This window comes from Hypomesus nipponensis, chromosome 11 (genome assembly GCF_054491055.1).
Source record: "Hypomesus nipponensis isolate SF chromosome 11, ASM5449105v1, whole genome shotgun sequence".
NCBI classification, from domain to species: Eukaryota; Metazoa; Chordata; class Actinopteri; order Osmeriformes; family Osmeridae; genus Hypomesus; species Hypomesus nipponensis.
The window spans coordinates 18968580-18990160 of NC_140371.1; the positions used below are offsets into that span (position 1 = coordinate 18968580).

At 45.9% G+C, this 21581-nt stretch overlaps 1 protein-coding gene across 1 annotated transcript in view; it reads left to right on the forward strand.

Moving 5' to 3' along the window:
• Positions 1 to 21581, forward strand: part of nrg3a (neuregulin 3a) — a 186847-nt gene that overhangs the window by 141859 nt on the left and 23407 nt on the right. Inside the window, exon 3 of the mRNA XM_084667275.1 lies at positions 11427 to 11500. Within this exon, the coding sequence (XP_084523401.1) occupies positions 11427 to 11500 (74 nt within the window). The remainder of the gene's footprint in view (positions 1 to 11426; positions 11501 to 21581) is intronic.

Here is a 21581-nt window from a genome sequence, read left to right on the forward strand (position 1 = left end):
AAGTGAAGATGGGCAATTTGTATTGCTGATTAAGGAACATTGTGGAGATGTTATTGATTTCAAGGCCCTTCCATGCTTTATGATTGTATTGAATGAAAACGCCATTAGAAAAATCAAAGCTAAAGAGGAAGGAAGAAAGTTTGAGTGGTGCAATTACAGAGTCAAAGCAATGGCAACACAACTGCAGCAGCAAACGTTTGCGAGACGCTTTAAATGTAGAAGTGTACCCTAATAGTTTCTACGTCTGTCTGATGGCTTGGGTCTGGAGTTCCGTAGACTAACCGTGCGTGTCTACGACAGCTGAGCGGGCGGCGCGTCCGCGTTAACGCTCGCGTAGGGCATTGTGGGAGCGCCAACGCCCGGTTGCATTGAAAATGAATTGGAAGCCAATGCGCCGCCCGTGCCGCTGTAGGGGACACGCACGGTAAGACGATTCCAGGTCTCGTCTGATTGTGAGCTTCAACTCCATCTTTGAGATGGTTTTAACCAAGGAGCCAGTGAGCTCACAGACTTCTCCCAACCTCACCATCCTAATTCAGCAACTCTTCCCACAGTTTCAGGGTACAGCTGTCCATGGACGACGTACATAAGGGATGACTTTACACATGGACTTTTAGATACAGGGCCCCAGTGTGTTTTCGTGTGTGTGTGCCCCTGTGGAGGAAGGGACAGGACTAAAGTCCTACCCCTCCATTGAGTTGAGCAGAGTCTGTAAACCCCTTTATGTGTCTGTAATAAGGCTCTGAGCTGCTCAGATAAAGCTGGAAGCCTCCTTGACCTCTCCTCTCTCCCCACGGTGCTGACTCGGCCCTCCCTCTCCCCTGCACATACACTAACACACTGGCCTCCATATTTAAATATGTGTAAATCATCCCGTTGGTTTTACTGACTAGACATATACTTCTTGCCCTATGTACTGAACGAATCCCCACTAGTAACTGGCTTTCCATCGCTTCGCAGAGTAGGATTATTTGACAAATATATATCAATTTGAGCTACTGTTGCATGGTGCATTGTATCCTTGTGTTCCTGTGATTGTTGCAATGGCAACTTTGAAGCTTCAGATTGACTTCCTCCTTCAAGCCTGAGGGTGTCCTAACCTTCCTCTGTCCGTGTCTGTGTGTCTGTCAGTCCACCCTCTCTCTCGCCGGCTGTTCGCATCACACTCCTCAGTTGCCTTGGACAAGATCCAGTCATTTATTATTCCATTAAAACTAAGCTCAGGTCAGGGTGGATCATTAGACAGAAGGTTGTTTCAAAGGCCCACACTCATGCACACGTACACAAAAAGCACACTCTAGAAGACGCACTCAAGACACACACACACTTGAACACATGTACACTAGAACACACACACACGCGCGTAGAGACACACGCACGCCTCAAGAACACCCTCACTCGAGAACATACGTACTGGATGACACACACACAGATAGCTCTCATTTTACACCTGCAAATTAGCTACGTCTTTTGTGAAAAAACAGAAAACATACTGTAGTTTCCATGGAAACAATGATCAAATCCAGCATTAATGAGCATGGGGGGAAGAGGTGTGTGTGTGGGGAGGGGGAGGGGGGCTTGAGAGAGTGGGAGGAGAGGTAGGAGGATTCTCATCATGTTTTATTTCTTCACCTCACTGGAACACCTTAATGGGCCCATGATTTTAATGGATCAGTGTGACTGCTGAAATGGTCAAATATGGAGACTGCTGCTTTTTCGCTGTCTTCTGTTTCCGTGCTCAAGACATTAAGTTAATCACTTGATGGGCAATAACGCTCTTGCAGTTTTTACTTAAATTTGTTTTGACTAAGGCCTTATATAAAGTAAAAGTCACTTATTCTAAAATGAAGATGATATACCCATGGAGCACCAGCAATAAGAAATGCAACATCATTGCAGGTGTTGAGAGAGAGTGAGGTTCCCTTAATGACAACAGTGCTCCCTCCATAAAACTAATGAGATAGCCGGCCTGAATATGGCTCCCAAGACTGTCACCATCCTGATGGGACCACACACCCTTTTCACCCTAGCTGCTTCACAATTACACCTACAGTACTGGCACCGTGCCCAAAACACAGGCCCATAATATTATTATACCCCTCCATCCATGTCACAGCAATACGTTTACAACCCATAAGTGGTGGGCGTTGTGTTCTTAATGAGGCGTGACACCCTTCCAGGAGGCCATAAAGGGCTGTGAACTGTGCACAAACAACAGGGACCACGCTCGCGCTGGACTGAGCTGATGAACAGATCACAGAAGAAGGAAAAACACACAAATGACAATCAATTACATGTTTCATCTGTTGGCACTTAGATCCTCCATAGATAGATGCAGCCCACACCTAAAATGGAAACAAAACATGCTGAAAAGATGTCCATGACCAAGACGTCCAATCCATCATCCATGATCATAGATTAGAGCGTTTATACCCAGTTTCAGAATCATGCTGTTTTGTTATTACTACCCACATTTTTTCTCATGTATATTTATGAAGCTCTAGGGTAATGTGTGTAAATGTTGTTTATCTCAGTACAGTAAAAATGATCATCATAAAATATTACATATAAGAACAAACACAATGAGTGCGTGAGTGTGTGTGTGTGTGTGTGAGAGAGAGAGAGAGAGAGAGAGAGAGACAGAGAGAGATAGAGATAGGGAGAGAGAGAGTGTGTGTGGGCGAGGTGCAAGTGTCCCATGTGAGTTATGTGTCCAGACAGATGACCTCCACGGCGGCTTCTCTCCTTGACAACTCTGAATGTGAAGCCGTCACTATAATACCGCTGAATGAATGGGATGGATATCTGAGAGCCAATGCCTACTTCCTCAGACACACGCCAGCATCATACACCACCCTGACAACAATTACCCGTCCTCGGCTACGTGTCTTCTGTCACTGTCCCCGCGTTTTCCCACGGGCGACATCGTTGAGACGATACAATATTCTACACCAGTGAGTGAGAGAAGCCTCCGGAAGAGGCGGTGGAAGGATACGGTGATGTATACACGCCAGATATGTGACCTGTCCCTGTAGAACAGGCGTGCGCTCACACGCACGCGCAGGGCTGTGACAGATGCTGCGCGGTGCTGACTAAGGCATTCTCGTCATGCAAGGGCACTTCTGTGACGTGTCATCTGAAGCTCTTGTTCTCTGCGTAGGTGGGTGAGGTGAGGTGGGCTTGCGGGTGTACGGGCCCTGCCCTCCCCCTTAGGGGTGTGCACCTCCAAGGAAAACATCTCAGTCATATCATTAACCAGCGATGTGGAGTCAGTGACATCACAGGTGCTCTCTCTCCTGTCGGGGCTGACCCGCTCGCTTCGTTTTGCACTCCCTCTCTCTATTTCTGTCCCTCCCACCCCCCCTCTGTCTCTCTCTCTATCGCTGAATTCCCGAGGTGGGCTCCAGTCTGTGCTGCAGGCCTGTGTCCTCGTCAGTGGAGGGCCTCCCCAGGGCAGCCGGTGCTAACATGCCAGATGGAGCCTGGTGGGGTGTTTGGAGGAGGTTAGCTCCACTAGGGTCCCAGCCCCAGTCAGGCTCATAGCAGCTGGGACCCACCTCCTTCTCTCCTCCCTCCATCTTCGCGTCCCTCTGTTTCTTCTTCCTGTCTCCCTCCCTCCCTCTTTCTCTCTCTCTCTCTCTCTCTCTCTCTCTCTCTCTCTCTCTCTCTCTCTCTCTCTCTCTCTCTCTCTCTCTCTCTTTCCTTCGCTCTCGCTTGCTTCTCACTTTCTATCTCCTCTCTGCTCTCATGCGATATCGCCAACTGTGTTGTGCAGCTCTCTTGCGCTCTCTCCCTTTCTCTCTCTTTCCCTCTCTCTCTCCCTCTTTCTCTCTCCCCGTCTCTGTCTCTGTCTCTTTCCCACTCTCTCTCTCTCTCTCTCTCTCTCTCTTTCTCTCTCTCTGTCTCTCTCGCTCTCCCTGTCTGTCCCTATCTCTCTCTCCCTATCTCTGTCGCTCTCTCTCCCTCTTTCCCTTTCCTTGTCGCTCGCTCTGTCTTTCCTCCCCCCTTCATCACCGTGGCAGTGTGAGCCTGGGGCGCTCTGGCAGAATGGACTGTCCTAATTAACAGTGTAATGACACTGCAGAGTTGAGTCATCTCACCTGTTTAATTAATACTTCTGCAAACACTCTCGCGGCACCAATACCTCTGTCAGCAACACATCCACCCACACACGTACTCTCTCTCTTTGTGTTTCTGTTGTTCTTTTGGTCTCTCTTATTTATACTTTGTGTCTCTCTTTTTCAAGGTGTTTGTGTTCCAACTGACATGTAACTGCCTGCCAGGTGCTGAACTGTAACTCGGGACAAAAAAATAAACAAGACAAAACATTTTGAAAAAAATTGTCTTTCTTCACTAGATTGAATGGAGTCTGAGAAGTCATGACAGTCAGTGTTGTCTTGTCCTTAATCATCACCCAGCGCCAAAAAGTAATGACTTTACTGGAATTATTCCAAAGCCTTAGATCTTTTTTGTCCGGGGGGTGGGGGTTGGGGGGGGGGCAATTAAAATGGAGCCGAAGCCCTGGTCCTGGAGCAAAGGCTCCTGAGTAAAAGTCTGTCTCCGCTGGACTCATTATCCTGTCTCTTCTTCCTGAAACCCCCCATCACCATCCTCCCCAACCTACAACAAAGTCAGGTAGTTGCAAACAAAGCAGTTGGGGACAGTTTCCTGTTGGGCTATGTTGAGCAAGAGCCACAACAGGGCCTCTACAGGAGTTGTATTCATCTTGCTTTACGTTTAAACGTTTCCTACTACACTTTTACAATATCGTTGGGGATTCTCATTGTGTTCATGTTGTCGTGTGTATGATTGTCTATCACCATGTTATGTAAGCAATTCAACCATGGGTTATATGATCAGAAACCGAAGGCCATTTTAGTTGGTTGACTATACCCTTTTATTGCATGAAATTAAAATTCTGCCGCGAGTCATCACATAATAAGCATATGACTGCCTCCTTTATCAAGGACCCACACACACTAAGAGGAATAATTAGTTTAGATAAAGTAATTCCATTTATTTTGTCTTGAGCCCTTGAGCTGCTGTTGGTTCCAACATGCAGGTTAATGTGGGAAATATGGACTTGCGTCGTTTTTCTTTTTAAAACCACTGATGTAAGACATCGTCCAATTACTCCTTAACATGCATCTCTTAGACAAAAGTATGTAATTTGGGTTCTACATAAAATGGAGAAAAAAATCTCAAGCAGCTCAAGTTTTTGTGCAATTTACATGTTCTTGATTAGGGCTCTCAAGTGTGAAAATCTTTTTTTCCCCTACGTTCTACTGTGATGCTTGACGTCATGATTGCAGGATTTGTGTGTGCATGTATGCGTGTGTGTGTGTGTGTGTGTGTGTGTGTTTGGATTTGTCTCACTTTTAGAAGCATCCCTGGTGTTCTCATCAGAAAGAAAGCCCTGTCTGGTACATGTTGTGGCGCTTGGAAGATATCACAGCATGTTTGTGCTACAGTAGTTTGTGAGCTTTGATGGGTGACTCCAGAAAGTGGGGGAGGCAAGTGAGTGTGAAAGATAAGGGAGGATGTAAGACACTTTACACATTATCAAGCCTTACATGGTCCCCGTGCTTAGAATTTGACTCTGACCTGCAGCATGAATCTCTTCTTTGTTGGTTCCTCTTATATTGAACACAGTTTGGGATAATATCAACAAGGGGTGGTGTAGATTAACATATTTAATAAAGACAATTGCATTATCTTCACTGTCAATTATGTAAACTATTCTCCCATGGTCAGGTATGCTGTACCATGCTTTTACGATTAGTGTCTTCCCAGGGAAATAATTGAGTTAATGTTAAACTGTACCTTCAAAGCAATTTCTTTACTCTAACAACCAAGCTTCCAAATCTTTGGCCCTTGGCCATTTCTAACCCCTTCAAAACAGGAAGTGAGACATCAGGCTTGTTGCTTGTGACCTCCAAAAATTACATGACATTAACATTTTATTTATTTTATCCCAGTCCATGTACAAATACCGCTTAAAAAAAGTACAACACAAGTTCAAGGATCAGAAGTTCTACAGTATTTCAGTGGTCAAAGTCATGGCTCGGTATGGACTGGCCACATCGCAAAGTAACCACTTCTCAGCTACCATAGATAAGACACAAATTAATCCAGTCAGATACGAGTGCATTATCCATACCAGGCTCAATAAAGCGATATTTCACGAATCACATCTGGAAAGAAGAAGAAAAAAAACAGGAGGAAAATCAAATTAACTAAAGGGGAAAATATTCAGCAGTGAGATAAGAGGTCTAAGTGATAAGGTGTTAATATGCAGGAGCGAGACAGAAAGACAGAGAAGGAGAAGGAGGATGAAGGAGAGATAAGATGTGGAATTTAAAGTCTGTTATCTCTCTTCTTTAATGGCATTTTAACCCCACAACGAGATTACTTCCTGAGACGTACCAGTATAATCACAACTCCTACAGTGATATCCCTGGTAGAAGCACTCGTCAGAGACCCACTGAACCACGGCAGATAGTTTGATACGTCCTCATTCTTTGATATCAATATATGAAACACAGCGTTAGAATGTGTTCAACGTCTTCCCCTGGCAACCCCATCACCAGGTAATGATTTCCTGCTGTTGACTTTCAGGGGAGCGATGAGATGAGTCGGGGTTGAGGGGTGAGGGGGGTGGGGGTTCACCTGAGGGTGAACGGAAACAGAAGTAGTGTTGTAGTAGTGTTTTATTTTCGGAGGTCAAAATATGGCGGAGGAGGTAAATTATTGAGGAGATCTTTCATCTACGGGGCGGGGGAGATGAGTCAGAGAGGCTGAGTGTGAGAAAAGGCTCACCTGCACACTTCTGCCAAGTGTACAGAGTTCACTGGACATTGTTGTTATTGACATGAATCCATGGTCCACAGTAAGAGACACTCAGCAGAGTCCAGCAGGAAGCAGCTGTGACCCTGGCCGCAGCTGGGGATGGGGATGGGCGCTGGGCGCAGATGTTTTGAACTTTGAGAGAGGGATTTTGTTGTTTGTTGTCAATGTTTTCGGCTTGTGCCTCTGTGGATCCAGGCTGACGACACATGAGGAGGGTGGATGTGGATGATACACTTGGAGAACTCCTTGGATGATGCCTTTGGAAGATGTAGGCTGAGAGGTTGTCATGACGCGATCACTCTCTACAGTCTCCTGTTCAACATTCAACCCACATTATGATCCCCATATCACCAGTTCAGTCTTCGGAAATGCAATAGAGAAACGTATACTGTTATCTGTATGGGCATGTTCTACCTGGACACTAGAGATCAACACTCAAACACCAGAAGGTGTGAATGCACAGACACACACACACGTACGTACACACACATACACACACACACTCTGGCTCTGTGACGTCTTTGCCTTTCAGCCAGCCATCCCTAAAACACATCACCCCATATACTCAAAGACGTCGTCTGAGAAATATGAAACAAGTCTCCCCCCCTTTGCTTGCCTGGTAACGGAAAACTTTCAATTCAATTCCTTATTAAAACAGTGTGTTTGTGTGCGAGTGTGTGTGTGTGTGCGAGTGTGTGTATGTGTGTGTGTGCGAGTGTGTGTATGTGTGTGCGAGTGTGTGTTTGTGTGCAAGTGTGTGTGTGTGTGTGTGTGTGTGTGTGTGTAGAGAAAGTATTTACACCATTAAGGAGGGGGGTGTCAATGTCTTACTCGTCTTTTGAAGTTTGAAGGCAAATTGCATTAGAGAGGCTGAAGGTGTGATTAGGAGCCAGGGCTTGTTGTCTCAAAGTCTCAAGTCTGATCGGATTACATTAGGATTTGATACATCAAAAGAAGAAGGTGACAAGTATGCAGCAGGAGGCTAATACTTAACGTGACAACGTACATACAACCCTGAGAACACTTTATTAAATTAACAAATTCTGAAATTCCATTTTAGGGACACAATTTGAACGCTTTTAATCCATTAAAAAATATATTTCCCTTGATGTTTGAAGTGTGTTTAGTGTAAAAGAGTTCTTACTGCAGATCTGACCTCCTGTGGGAGATGATCATTTGTTTTGGTTGGTACTCTGGTGCAGCAAGGAGGTAGAACAGTTGGCCTCTGAGATACTGTAGGAGGACTTAGCTGGACTGCCATTTGATAAAGGAGGCCAGGGGATTTCCAAACAAAACAAACACACACGCCTAGCCCATGCACACACAATCTAACGTTACCCAATCGCAGATGCTCTTAGCCCTTGAGGAATCTTCTGAAAGACGGTCTTTTTTTCAATTCCTCTTTACTCAAAGAGCTTCTGACTGTGAAGCATATAAGGAACAAACCCCTAGATACAGCTCATAGGTCTGGCTATCGTCACGCACACACACATACCACAAATAATCGGCAGTTTGCCCTGGATATTACATTTCATGCTGAGAAAAAGGGCTCTGACAGGTGTTGGATCAGTGAAGAGGCCCATGACAGTTCCAGAAATGGATTATGGTGCTTCTTTAAACATCCATCTGTGTGTCACTCAAGCTTGTAGCTGCATACTTATACTTACACAAGAGTAAACTGTTTAAGTGCATAAACGAAAGTGAAACAAATTATTTATATAATTTTTTGTGGTTGAAAACTCCGTAACTCTTCTGTCTTACTTGGCTTGGCTAACTTGCTTTTAACGGATTAGGGGTTTGTAGCAAACACCTATCCACCTCTGTGGAGTGGATCACCTCAGCATGCTGTGTTCACACCTACGCTATTCGCGTCTATCGCTCGAGTTTAAAATGTTCGCGTGATGCTGTGTTGTGTATTATTATCTTAAATATGTTTTAAGAGTTTGTAAACGTGTCTGTTGAGATGCAGATGACAAACAATTACCGGTTCAAAGGGCTTTAAACAGGTTAAATATCCAGTGTCGTCATACACCTTTAACGTTGGTAGTCTGCCAGTAAAACCGAAGGAGAAGAAGTAGGTAGTTAATTTCATGGCGCAAATTAAGAACACAAGTCACATTCTCATTGGGGGCTGAGCCCCCCTACAGGTCTGATCCTAGAATTGCCCCAGCTACCTACTGTAGAGCAAACAGCAGCAGCAGAGCGAGGCTACCTCCTGTAGAGTAGAGCAGTGGGAACGCTAACCATTCAGAGTGTGGGCGGGCGAAGGTGACATCTTTTACAGTACATTCACACTTTATACTGTTTGTCGTGTTTATTTAATGTCTTCCTTCAGGGAAAATCCCTTTTTTTGACACATTGAGTCATGTTGAGATTTACATGATTATATAACAGTTCTGAATTAGATGGATCGTATATTTATGTTGATGTACAACATAGTGTATATATATATATATACTTATGTTCACATACCCCACACTACAGTATCGCTCATGAAACTGAAAAGTTTTCTCACATGTGAACTTGTGAACTTGTACTTGTGTGCTTGTACTTGCAACGTGACTGTTGTGCAGGGTGTCTGATCTCACGCTGCACACGTTGTGTGTCTGTGCGTGAATGTTTACGTGTGTGTTCTCCCCTCCCTGACAGCTTGAGGCCGCATCTTTATATTTATCTGTCTTCTGTGCTTTCCACACCTCTCTCTCTTTCTCTTTCTCTATCGTTCTCTCTCTCTCTCTCTTTTCTCTCTCTGTCTCTCTCTCTCTCTCTCTCTCTCTCTCTCACACACTAGCCCATGCACGCACGCATACACACAAACACACACCACCCCAACTGTTTGTTCCTGCTAATTAATGGCTTCGGCGCTAATTAAAATCCTAGCAGCTCTCAATACCGTCTGCCTTCTTCAGGAGCATACCAAGATTGTATTTGCTATTGGGCTAGTGACTAAGCACCCGTATACATTCCATGCTGCCCACGATCCCTGTTTGGATAACTGGTCAAGTGGGAGAGAACATTCCATCATGATCTGTGTGTGTGTGTGTGTGTGTGTGTGCACGGTCTGTGTGTGTGTGTTAAGTTTATGTTTGTGTTCACTGGTTCTGCCTCAGCTCCGCCCCTGTATGCTCATCCCCAGCCCTCAGTTGTAGTGACTGTACATGGTTTATAATTATGCTACGGTGTTCCCACTCGCTTAAACACACCTTCTTAATGATGGTCTTCTATCCAAGCACACCACACCACCGGCACCAAAACCTGACTCCTTTAATTATCTACCTCTCTGCCAATTTGTGCGACAACGTTCCCTCCTCTTGAAACTTCTATGTCGTCAGGGCGCTGGTATAGCTGTCAGGGAAACACTCTAATTGACCACCGATTCAGGAGAAACGAAAAAAAGGTACATGATTGTTAAAAGTGACTGGTTATAGTGAGATGAACACAGCAGGAACTTAATGATTGGACATTAAGGTATACCCTTTACCACCTGCTTCCTGTGTGTGTATGCGTTTTATTGGGTGTGTTTAAGTGTAGCTGTTGTCCGTGAAATACGACATACCTTTGTCAATTCTCCTACAGTTTTTCGTGCCAGACCGGTTGGATTGATTAAACATGCCGTTTACATACATGTTCCCAACATCTATGTCTGCCTCCCAGTCCTTGGTCGTTACCCAGCAACCCTATACACAAGTAGAGTGCATGCATGAATGATGCTTGCTCGATTATGAAGGACTAAGTGTGAGGCAAAAATAAAGAACTGTGTCAACCCGTGCTGTCGTCATAAAACTCCCTACTGTACATGTCGAACAAAACCGATATATGTAACCCTCCTGTTGTGCCCCATGCTGTTCAGAGTGGAAGGTCATGTATGCTTTCTGTGCCATGTTTAAGAAGCCATGTTCCTTAGTTCTCTCTCCCTCTCTTATTCAACAGTCTTCACTCAGGAGTGAGGTGTGAGTGCCGCTGTGAGGTCACACACTAAAGGAGAGAGAGGGAAAAGACAGCGAGAGAGGGAAAGGTAGAGGGAGAGGAGGGGTCAGGAAAGAAAAGATGTGGAGAGGAAGACGAGGATGTGAAAGGGGAGATGAGAGGGATGGAAAGAGGATGAAAAAGGTGGGTGGAGAAGATGACTGGAGAAAGAAAGAGCAAATAAGGAGAAGGGGTTCCATGCATATTTCATCTAAACTGCTTCTGGTGTCCTTAGAAAGATGAGAGAAAAAGTAGGAGGAAGATAAAAACCACAGCCTTAAACCAACGTCCTTTTCCCTCCCCTTCTCCTTTCGACGCCACAGTACTTTTAGTTTTTCAAGCTATGTCGTAGCGATACAGCATAGCAGGACGAAAGGGCATGAGCGGTTTTGTGGCGTTTTGTGTCAGTGACCAGGATACAATGTACCCAACATTGGGAAACGTGCCAGGAGACCGGCTGGTACAACATTGAGTACAACTGACCGTTTCACACCGACCACCCAATGACATCCCATAATATACAGAACGGTGATGTCATCGACTGTGATGTCATCGACTCTTGTATCGATCTATTCGTGTTTCCTGACAGTTTTCTTGTTTCCTTTCCACAGGTGCAGGGAAGGTTACCAGGGGATCCGCTGCGACCAGTTTCTGCCCAAAACCGACTCCATTCTCTCAGATCCAAGTAAGAGCCTTCTGTACATTCAAAATCATTTCTGTAGCACTGCTGTAAAAGGGCACCAGGCTCCCTAAACCCATAAAAAATAAGCCCAAAATGGCCCAAGACACTCACAAAAACAAAAGTGGGATTTATTTGTCATAGTTGTTTGGACCTTGGGCTGCGTTAAATCCTGTGCACTAATATCCTGCTGAATCATGCTGTGTCTGCACACTTAGCGCTAATAAAGTCAAGTTGAAAGCAACACACTGTGACTTTCTCAGGAAAGCAATACTGTATCAAGTCTTCATCTACAGAAGGTCTTTCTATTTATCTCCGCTAATACCAGCTCAGTGTACCCATACTGTAGACGCATCAAGGCCGACAGTATCCTCCCTTTGTGATTAGAATGATAAAACATTTTCTGAAAAGTCACACAGCTCGAGATCCTTGATAAACCCAATCTTTGTTTCTTTTTCTTTTTTTAAAATCTCTTTTCATAACTTAATGCACAGTGTGGGTGTGTGCGCAGTCTCTGCCTGGGTGAGAGGCAGGAAGGGTGAAAGTTCAAAGTGAAGACGACACAAGTCGGTTTTCATCTGTACGTCTGAGTGTTCGTCTGAGTGCGTCTGTTCCGGATGCGGCGCCCCGGGAGATCCCTGTAACAGTCCCTGTAGGTGTCCTGTTCTTCAGATAGGCAGATAAATGATCACATCCTTCCATTCATTGATCCTGAAGTGGAGGGCGCTCCATCTTCCTCCTTGGGAACTCTCTGATTGGGAGATCATTAAACAGATAGGCAGTTGGCCGTGTCCCATGGAGAGGTGCTATTAAGGTATCCTTATCTGTGTGTGTTTGTGTGTGTGTGTGTGTGTGTGACTGCTCGTACGAGCTGATCACCAGTCTCTCTTTCGTCCCATGATTTCTCTGTATCCTGTTACTATAACTATATGTTTCAGTCAGCTGCTTTGCTCGTCTCTCCTTTCCACGTTCTCCTCCTCTGTCCTGATGCTGTACATAGTTCATGACAACACAAGCCCCCTCCCATCTGGACAGGGACCACGGCTGCTGTGGACAAGGTTAGCTCAGGCTTTTCCAGTCGGTAGAGTTCACTGGTGGGCCAGATTGTTGCTGCTTTGCCCCCCTGGTCTACTGGGCTCACACACACACACACACACACACACAGTCATGAATGTCATCCTGTTCCTGTGGTCCACTGGGGATGACGCTAACAATTCTAGCTGAGTGAAAGAAATATTGAGGAAAAGATCGTTTATTGTGGGCAGATGCAGGTGTGTGTCGGTAGAGGGGTTTGAGGATTAAACACACATTGTGAACATATACCAGAGAGTAACATGGATCTTTCCCAATACGCTTATTTATAGTAGTTATGTATCAAGAACTGGACATAGATCAACTGTATGACTGTATATTTTAACACTGTTGGAGTACATTTCATAGCCAGAGGACTTTGTAGAATCCAGAAGCTTTAGGCTAGAATCATGTATTCACTCCTGTTCAATTTCACTCCATCTCGCTCTTGTTCACACCCTTCTCCATTTCCTCTCCATTCGCTCCACTCGTTAAATGTATCCTTTCATCTGAGGTCTGCCTCTCCTCTCATTGTCCCACTGTAGTCGCAGAATCACATTCGCAACCTGTGTGGCTGTAAGACCAGATATGAAACACATATTTACAATATTCTCCAGCGGACACAGCATGCTCCTGTCAAAGCTGCATACTGCACACTGTCTGTGCCACACAATCCATCCATGGAGAGATTTCTAGATTTAAATCGAATGCAAATTAAATTCCCCCCTATCTTTATGAGATCTGATTTCATGCTCTGTTGGCTTCTAAGCTTCTGTGTTTCCCTAAAAGGTAAATCTATACGGCAATACAATACCCTGTGTCTTGGAAAATAAAACATTGTATTTGAAATGCATGCTATGAATGAATGTAACTCCAAGGCATTCATGTGTTTGACTCACACATGCTCCCTGGTGTAGGATCGGGTCAAATCCATTGTGTCAAACTGCAGGGTGCAGAGGTTGTCAAAATTAGTTACTGTAAACTAAGAGCCTATTTTTTCTGGTTTGGATCTATCACGCCTGACTCAATCTGATTACTAAATCACCATGTATGAGAGGCGGCATGAAGCAAACTGTGTTCAGCCCCCATGAGAACAATTCTGTTGAGCCACATTTTCAATGTTATTACTTTGCCTTTTCTCATTTGCAAGAAAGAAATGTGTTTAACGGATTCCACTTTTGAACTGGAAATGTCCTATGCCACATTGAAGCACTCTTTTAAGTGGCGTATGTATTGTATACATATGTTGTGTGTGTGTGTGTGTGTGTGTGTGTGTGTGTGTGTGTGTGTGTGTGTGTGTGTGTGGAGGAGAGAGGGAAACTTCACATCTCAGGCGACGTTAGCGTTCAGCGCCGGCTGAGGAGAGCAGGGCGTCCGAAAGAAAGCACAGGTGTGCCTCAGCAGCCTACCGGACTAATCCTCTACTAAGCAGCTAGCTACCATTTTAGGGGATGTGCCAAACAGGAGGTGATTGACCTCAGGGGTTTGGCATTGTGTTTTGGTACACAATTATTGGTAATTAGTCACTGAAAGGTCAGTAGATACAATAGTTGTTTGTGATCTCGACGTGATTAGCTGGTCATAATTTCTCCTGAAAAGTGAGTAATCTCCCCAGAAACTGCTATTTCTTCACAGCAGCAAAGTATCCCGTCGATAAACAGAAAGTCATCGCAGTACAGCCATTTACTAAAAGCGAAAAAGTTCATAATTAACCTCGATAATTAAAAAGGTGTATTGATGAATGGGAAGCTTGAGCTAATAATGGATGGAGCAGCAGGATTCATAAACAGAAGTGGAGGTAGGCACAGACTGCAATCCAGAAATAATGGGCCCCTCACCAGCTCCCTGCTTTTCATCAGTGCTCCTATCCTTAAAAAAAAGCTAATTGAATTAGATTATTAGCGAATGGATTATACCATATTTAAAATTTTGTTTTGTGCACAGTCTCAGATTTATTTTTTGTTAAGGCCAACTGGAGAATAAAGGGCGGAGCAGCCGGGGTGAGGTTAATCACACAGATCGTTTCCTCGGGAGGCCCTTCTCCTTCAGAGCAGAACAAGAGTAGAAAAATAGCTTTGTCTCCCCGCATGAGCTTCTCTATGCTCGGGGTGACCAAATCCATTATGCATGTATTTAGTTAGATTGGTAGAAAAAAAACACAATTTAAAAATAAAAAAAAGTAAAGGATTTGCCATTGTCGTGAAAAAAAAAATACTATTCCTCCCACATTGGCTGAACTCGATGGCAAATGCAGAACTGTCGATTGCGAGTGGTCTAATGGATTGCGATGGCTAAAACCAATTTAACTTTCCCCTGCGTGGGGGAAAAGAATAACAGCCGAGGAAGACTAAAAGAGAGAAAATTCATATTGATTGTGGCAATTCATCCTGCGAGTGGCTCATTGGGATGGAGCTTGTTCACACTTGTGGAATATTTATACAAAGCCATGGTAATGGGTGTGGATGGGCCATATTCAGATATGTATCCTGTCGGCGAGCTTATAATAAAGAATATGGCAGTTGTATGCAAATTGGGTCAGAGCGTTCTGGCATCGGAGCAATGGACGCTGTGAGCTACGCTTGCGGTTCTCCCACACTACAGAACATTAACGCCAGGGGTAGGAATAGGATGGGCCATTCTATCTTTCTCTGCCTGACTGCCTTCGCTCACTCTTTCGTTTTCTCTCTTAAAATGGTTGTGAGGGGAGAGAGGGTATTCTGTACTTTGCATTGAGTCAACAAAAGGAAAGTACTCTCCAGTTACAAAAATGCTTCTATCGAAAACTGGGTAACTGAACCCACAACCATAGAGTCGCCAATTCCATCTACACACGGCTGTTAGCGGATGTTATCAACCCTAATCTTTAAATTACCAATTTGCCATTGTAATCATGGCAATTGTCTGTGACTGGTAATGTGTGTAGCTATGCATGGTTTATTCTTTTGGCCCATCTATGGTCATCAAAGTCCCCAGTTGCACAATAGCAGTTAGACATGGCATCAGCTAGTGTTAACCTGCAAAATGCTAACGACTGCTACCCTGCCATGCCGACATCGACAATATTATGCACACCCTAATATTGATGGCTAGAATAGAGCAATACTGAAAATAACTCTTTGATGGTGCATCCAAATGACGTTTTAATGCATGTTCTCAACATTAAGTCAGCGCTGCATTTCACGCCATTGTCAGGAAGGACAAAAGGTGAGGAATTCATGTCTCAGAGTGAGTGCCACAAGGGCGAGGCCTATCAGCCGAGTGCGAATTATACATTAACAATCGGGGGGAGGGTTACGATTACACCCCCCCCCCCCTCCACCTGTTGTTTCGACCTCTTTTTGGGTAAAAACACCCCCCCCCCCCCCGTATTTGAACCCTGCCTGTCAGTTCAATTCACGCCCGGCCCATTAACTACATGTCATCCCTCTCTCACTCCCCCCTGCATTTCCTGCCTTTCTCGCTATCAAATAAAAGGCATGAAATGCCAACAAATATATCTTTAAAGTCCCATCTGTCCCACTGCTGACAAATGTTGTGAGCCAGATGCAACATGAGCAGATTACCCAACCTTCTCATAGCAACTTTCCCTCGCTCCCTTTCGCCAAATTAAATGATTCATCAATAGTCTGAATTGCCGGCAATTGCAGAGTCCTTTTTGAGGCTGCGACCGTCTAAATTTAATGTCGGTGGCAAAGTGAGTTCATTGCAAAGTCAGGAACACCTAAAGGTTGCCTTGGGAGCTTCAATTATGCATGGGACCCCGGGCAAGACCAAACAGACAACAAGCACAGGCCTGTAAGTGCCCGTGGTGTCAGTAAGGGGCCAGTACATGTCTGTGGTAATTACACTGTGCTGTTTTCACATGCACACTAACTCAGCTGTATTCAATCCTAACAATTTGTGCCAAGCTGTATTCTGGTCCTCTGGCTCTGTTGCACGCCGCATGTGTTCAGATCCTCGCAGATTGAGCCATTGGTTGTCTAGTTCTAGAGGTACAGTGCTCCCCCCTGCCTTCCCTCTCTCCTACCCAGGGCTACTCACCAGATCTGCTCCCTTCCACCCACTCAGAGCACCTGCTGTCTGAGTGAATTAGAAAACGCTTCTCCAGCCAGTCCACCTGGAACGCCACCAGCCCCCACTCCTCCACCACCCCTCCACAAACTCCTCCACACAAACTCGGACAGAGACGCACAGACACGCTTAAATGCAGAGACACTCGCACACACACATACACACTCCCCAAAACGCACACTCACACACACTCACACACACCCACACACACCCAGGGGGCCACGGGTTTAGCCCATCCTCCATTATCACTTTCACCTGCTCCACATTGACCCACTTGGACCAGTATGAGAAAGAGAGTGAGAGAATGAGAGAGAGAGGGAGGGGAGAGAGAGAGAGAGAGAGGATTAATGGGTCTTTGTTTCAATCCTAAACATCTGAGCAGTACCCACCCTCTCCTTCTGCCATGTGTTTGACCAAACAGCCGCAGACTTTGAAACAACTGGTTGGCTTCCTGAATATGAATATTAGCTCAAGTCATTCAATCTGAGCTGAGGTTGATGTTGATATAGTCATTCGACTGCAGAGTCTCGTTTGGTGTTTGCGCATATCAAACACTCTAGGTCCGTACATTTACAGAGTGCTATTAGTGTGTTTGTACATGTATGGTCAACATAGCTTCTAGACGCGTGAGCTCAGATTTGACAGCAAGCCAGACCAGTCAGAGTACATTTCTCACTCGATATCTCAGCCTCCGCGGCATGGAGATAGTCTAGGCTGTGTTGAGATGTCCTCTTCTCAGATCCTCTAAGATCTGAGAGCTTTTAGCTCAGGCGACTGTCTGAAGCCTGGGGCCAGAAACAGGGGCGTCACATGGGATTCTGTTGTGTCTAATGAGATGTGCTGTGTGATGCTGGCCTTTTTTTTGGGGGGGGGGGGGGGGTGACACGATAGGGTGTGATGCTCTGTGTGTGTGTGTGTGTGTGTGTGTGTGTGCGTGCGTGTGTGTGTGCGTGTGTGTGTGTGTGGAGCTTGAAAGAGGTGACTGTTATGATGATTGACACCTTCCTTTGGGGCAGATGTCCAGATGAACCCCACCTCCTTGTGACAGTGAGACTTGAGAGTGACTCACCCAGCGTAAGACCACGCAGTGTCTTATCTCCTTCTCCTTAAACAACACCACCATCGTTTTAGGGCGGGGCCAGTCTTCTACAGAGCTGACGAGGGCATGGGGAGGGGAGGGGGGGTGGATCTGCGGATGATGTCGGGTGCTCTGGCGGCAAGAGGGGACACCGGTCGAGCATAGCAGCCGTCCTTACTGTGGTAAACGCCATGGACAGATCCATTATGGAGATTTTCACTTTCCACTTTTACTCCCAGCATGGGGGAGTCACAGAGTGTGTGAGAGAGGGAAATCAGGGGGAGGGGGGGTGAGGAGAGGAGGCAAGGGAGAGAGGGGGGGGTGAGGAGGCAAGGGAGGGGGGGGGGTGAGGAGAGGAGAGGAGGCAAGGGAGAGAGGGGGGGATAAAGAAGGAGTGAAAGAGAAGGAAAGAAAAGATTGAGCCTAACCCTTAATTAAGGCCGATCTCTCTGGAGGGCTGGTGTTGATGATTAGACCCTGTGCGGCTGGCCTGCCTTCGTCTGCAGGATTAGGCCACAAAGCAAGCGAGGTCCCATCCCAGATCCCTGGATGTGGGCAGTGACCTCTTTCGCCTTCAGCTCCCGGGCGAGCAGACACCCCTGGCCACCGTCTGATGGATGCAACACGACAGGAGCTGGCCAAACAAAACAAATCCGGATGTTTAGGCCCTAATAACTCATAAACACAGGACGGGACAGCAGAATCATTCGGAAAACAAGTTGATTGTTATTTTGGGAGGCGTAGAAGTCGGGGTGGGATGGGGGGAGGGAGGGGAGGGGAGGGTGGGGGGGGGAGGGGAGGGGGGTTGTGTGTGTCTGCTCCTGCAGTGAGCAATAGTAGCAGTTGTAAAAAAGAGAAAAAGAGAGGGAGAAAAGAAGGAGAAGGTAGTGGATGGCTCACCCCAGAAGTAGATAACGAGCTTTCAGAACACGGCCCAGAGATCAGCAGTGCTTTATGAGCTCACAACAAATGAACCACCCTGAAAGAAACACGCTTTTAATTAGTTGGAAATCTAAATCGTACCGAATGTCGCTTTACTAAACTTATTTTAATTAAATTATTCATGTGTTTATTTGGACTATCCAGGCAAGGGGGTAAAAGTCTTTAAAAAATAAATTATACTGCAAGATTTTGGAGGGCTTAGGGAATACATGTTTTAATATGGATATGGTGTTATTTAGGAGTTTCTTCCGGCCCTTTCCACTGAGGTTTCCATCATACTTTTCATTGTGTCACCTTACTGCAGAGACAGACACAAGGACAGAGACAGACGGAACGATCAGATACCAGGAAAGCAGATGACGAGTGTGTGTGTGTGTGTTGCTTTACGACTGCCAGAGCTCCTTGATTTACCCCAACTCCGCCAGTCGCTCCTCAGAGCCCAAATTTACTGTCCTTTATGTGACATTTGTGGTTTCACAGATACAAAGGTGTGGAGTGTAGCTTTAATAAGGGCTGTACATCTTACTTACACCACGGGGGGGGGGGGGGGGGAGGTGCAAGCCTGCCTCACCAGCCAGCCTCCCTATCAGTCCTTCAGACCCCAAGGGCATTCAAGGTCACAGTGGATCACGTAGACAGACTGCCATTCCTCTCCTGCAGGTGCAGAATCCAGGCCACACACTGTATGTCAGCTACAGATCCAACTCGAGTCCATTCAGAAAGGGAACTGAACTCTAAAATACCAAACAAAGACAAACGTTTGTCGCTTTTTTTTTTCTCTCTATTCATTTCATGCAAAAGTCATCAAGCTGATTTCATTTCATGAATCAGTTTTCATTCTACCTTGATGGTGGTCAAGGAGATTTCCACCTACTGAACAGACAGTTGTGCTTACATGGTTACTGGGTCACACAGAGTGATCTGTACTGCAGTTAGAAATTGTAAGATTGTGTGTTTGTGTTGTGTCTAAGCCAGCCTATAACCACAAGGACCAGGCGATGGATGTGAGGCAGAGATAATTGCCCAACATATATTGATCAACAACATAGGTCACAGCACATACACACACACACACACACACACACCATGTGTATCAGGAGACCCTGAAGGAGCCATTGAGGGTGGTACAACTTCTGCTGTATCAGCATCTCTGTAGGTACCAAATCTCCACAGCAGCTGAGAGAGGGAGAGAGAGGGAGGGAGAGAGAGAGAGAGAGAGAGAGAGAGAGAGAGAGAGAGAGAGAGAGAGAGAGAGATCCTTCCACCTGCCTCTCAAGTGAGGGGAGGGAGCGTACTCATGGGCCACTCTTCTATCAAACTCAAATATTTGAGTACCCCCGCTGTTCTGACAGATCGACCTCACCTGAAGAAACTAGCCAACTTTTACAAGATGAGAAAGGACAAAGTCAGATATGTGTGTGATTGCACGTGTGTGTGTTTTTCTACACCGTGGTTCGCCAATGGGTATATTACCTCATGATTCTGGCAATGAAGAATGTGATTCTCAGTACAGAAGACTGTAACATGTAACATGGTAACCCACTGCCCAGGGTAATCCCCTTCAGATAGAGAAGTAACAGCCTAATGACACTGTGAGCACATCCATTTCCTAATGCTAGTCACCCATTGTGAGTGGTAATGTGCAGTGTATGCAGAGTGCAAGCACAGCCATATGCTGGAGGGTGGAGGGCGTCAAAGTATGTGTAGGACCATCTGTCTGAGGAGTAGACCCTGCTGAACTCCCTGATCTGCCCATTCTGCTGCACTGCATCACACACACACACCTGCCACACTACACACAGTATAACACACACACACCTGCCACACTACACACAGAATAACACACACACACACCTGCCACACCACACACAGAATAACACACACACACACACCTGCCACACTACACACAGAATAACACACACATATACCTGCTACACTACACACAGAATAACACACACACACCTGCCACACTACACACAGTATAACACACACATACCTGCCACACTACACACAGAATAACACACACACACACCTGCCACACTACACACAGAATAACACACACACACCTGCCACACTACACACAGAATAACACACACATATACCTGCTACACTACACAGATTACAACACACACACACACACATCTGCCACTGGGAGTCAGGTGGCTGAGCGGTTAGGGAATCGGGCTAGTAATCAGAAGGTTGCCAGATTGATTCCCGGCCGTGCCAACTGACATTGTGTCCTTGGGCAAGGCACTTCACCCTACTTGCCTCGGGGGGGAATGTCCCTGTACTTTCTGTAAGTCGCTCTGGATAAGAGCGTCTGCTAAACGACTACATGTAAATGCCACACAACACACAGGTAGACACACATAGCTGCCGGGCTGCACACGCACACCAACACACACTGCTGCCGCACACCTGCACAAGGACACACACAAGGGACATTAGTGTGTGTGTGTGTTAAGGGTGCCTCGTCTTAGCCTCTCTACAGTGATGGATAGTTCCCCAGGTCTGTGTAGATGGGCCTCATGTGGAGTGAATAAGTAGCCGGTGTGTTTGACTCTTCATTTGTCAGGAGCCTCTTATTTCCAGATAGATGATGCTTAGCAAGCATCACAACACCACACTGCCTCTTCAATGTCGCATCACACACGCACTCCAAAAACACAGGTAGTCAATTCCATCCCTCTCATCCCTGCTTAATCAGCTCTGGATTCTGTTGCAGGCACCAGCCTATAACCCCCTGCAAATCACACACACACACACACTCTCACACACACACAGTCTCACACACACACACACACACACAGACACACACGTATGTGTGTAAACCGCATCCCAGAACCTCTTCTTCCAGACAACAGCTGCCCCAGCTAGCCGTAACGAGACAGCAGCTTCGCACTGTGCTGTCATTTAGTGTCTCTC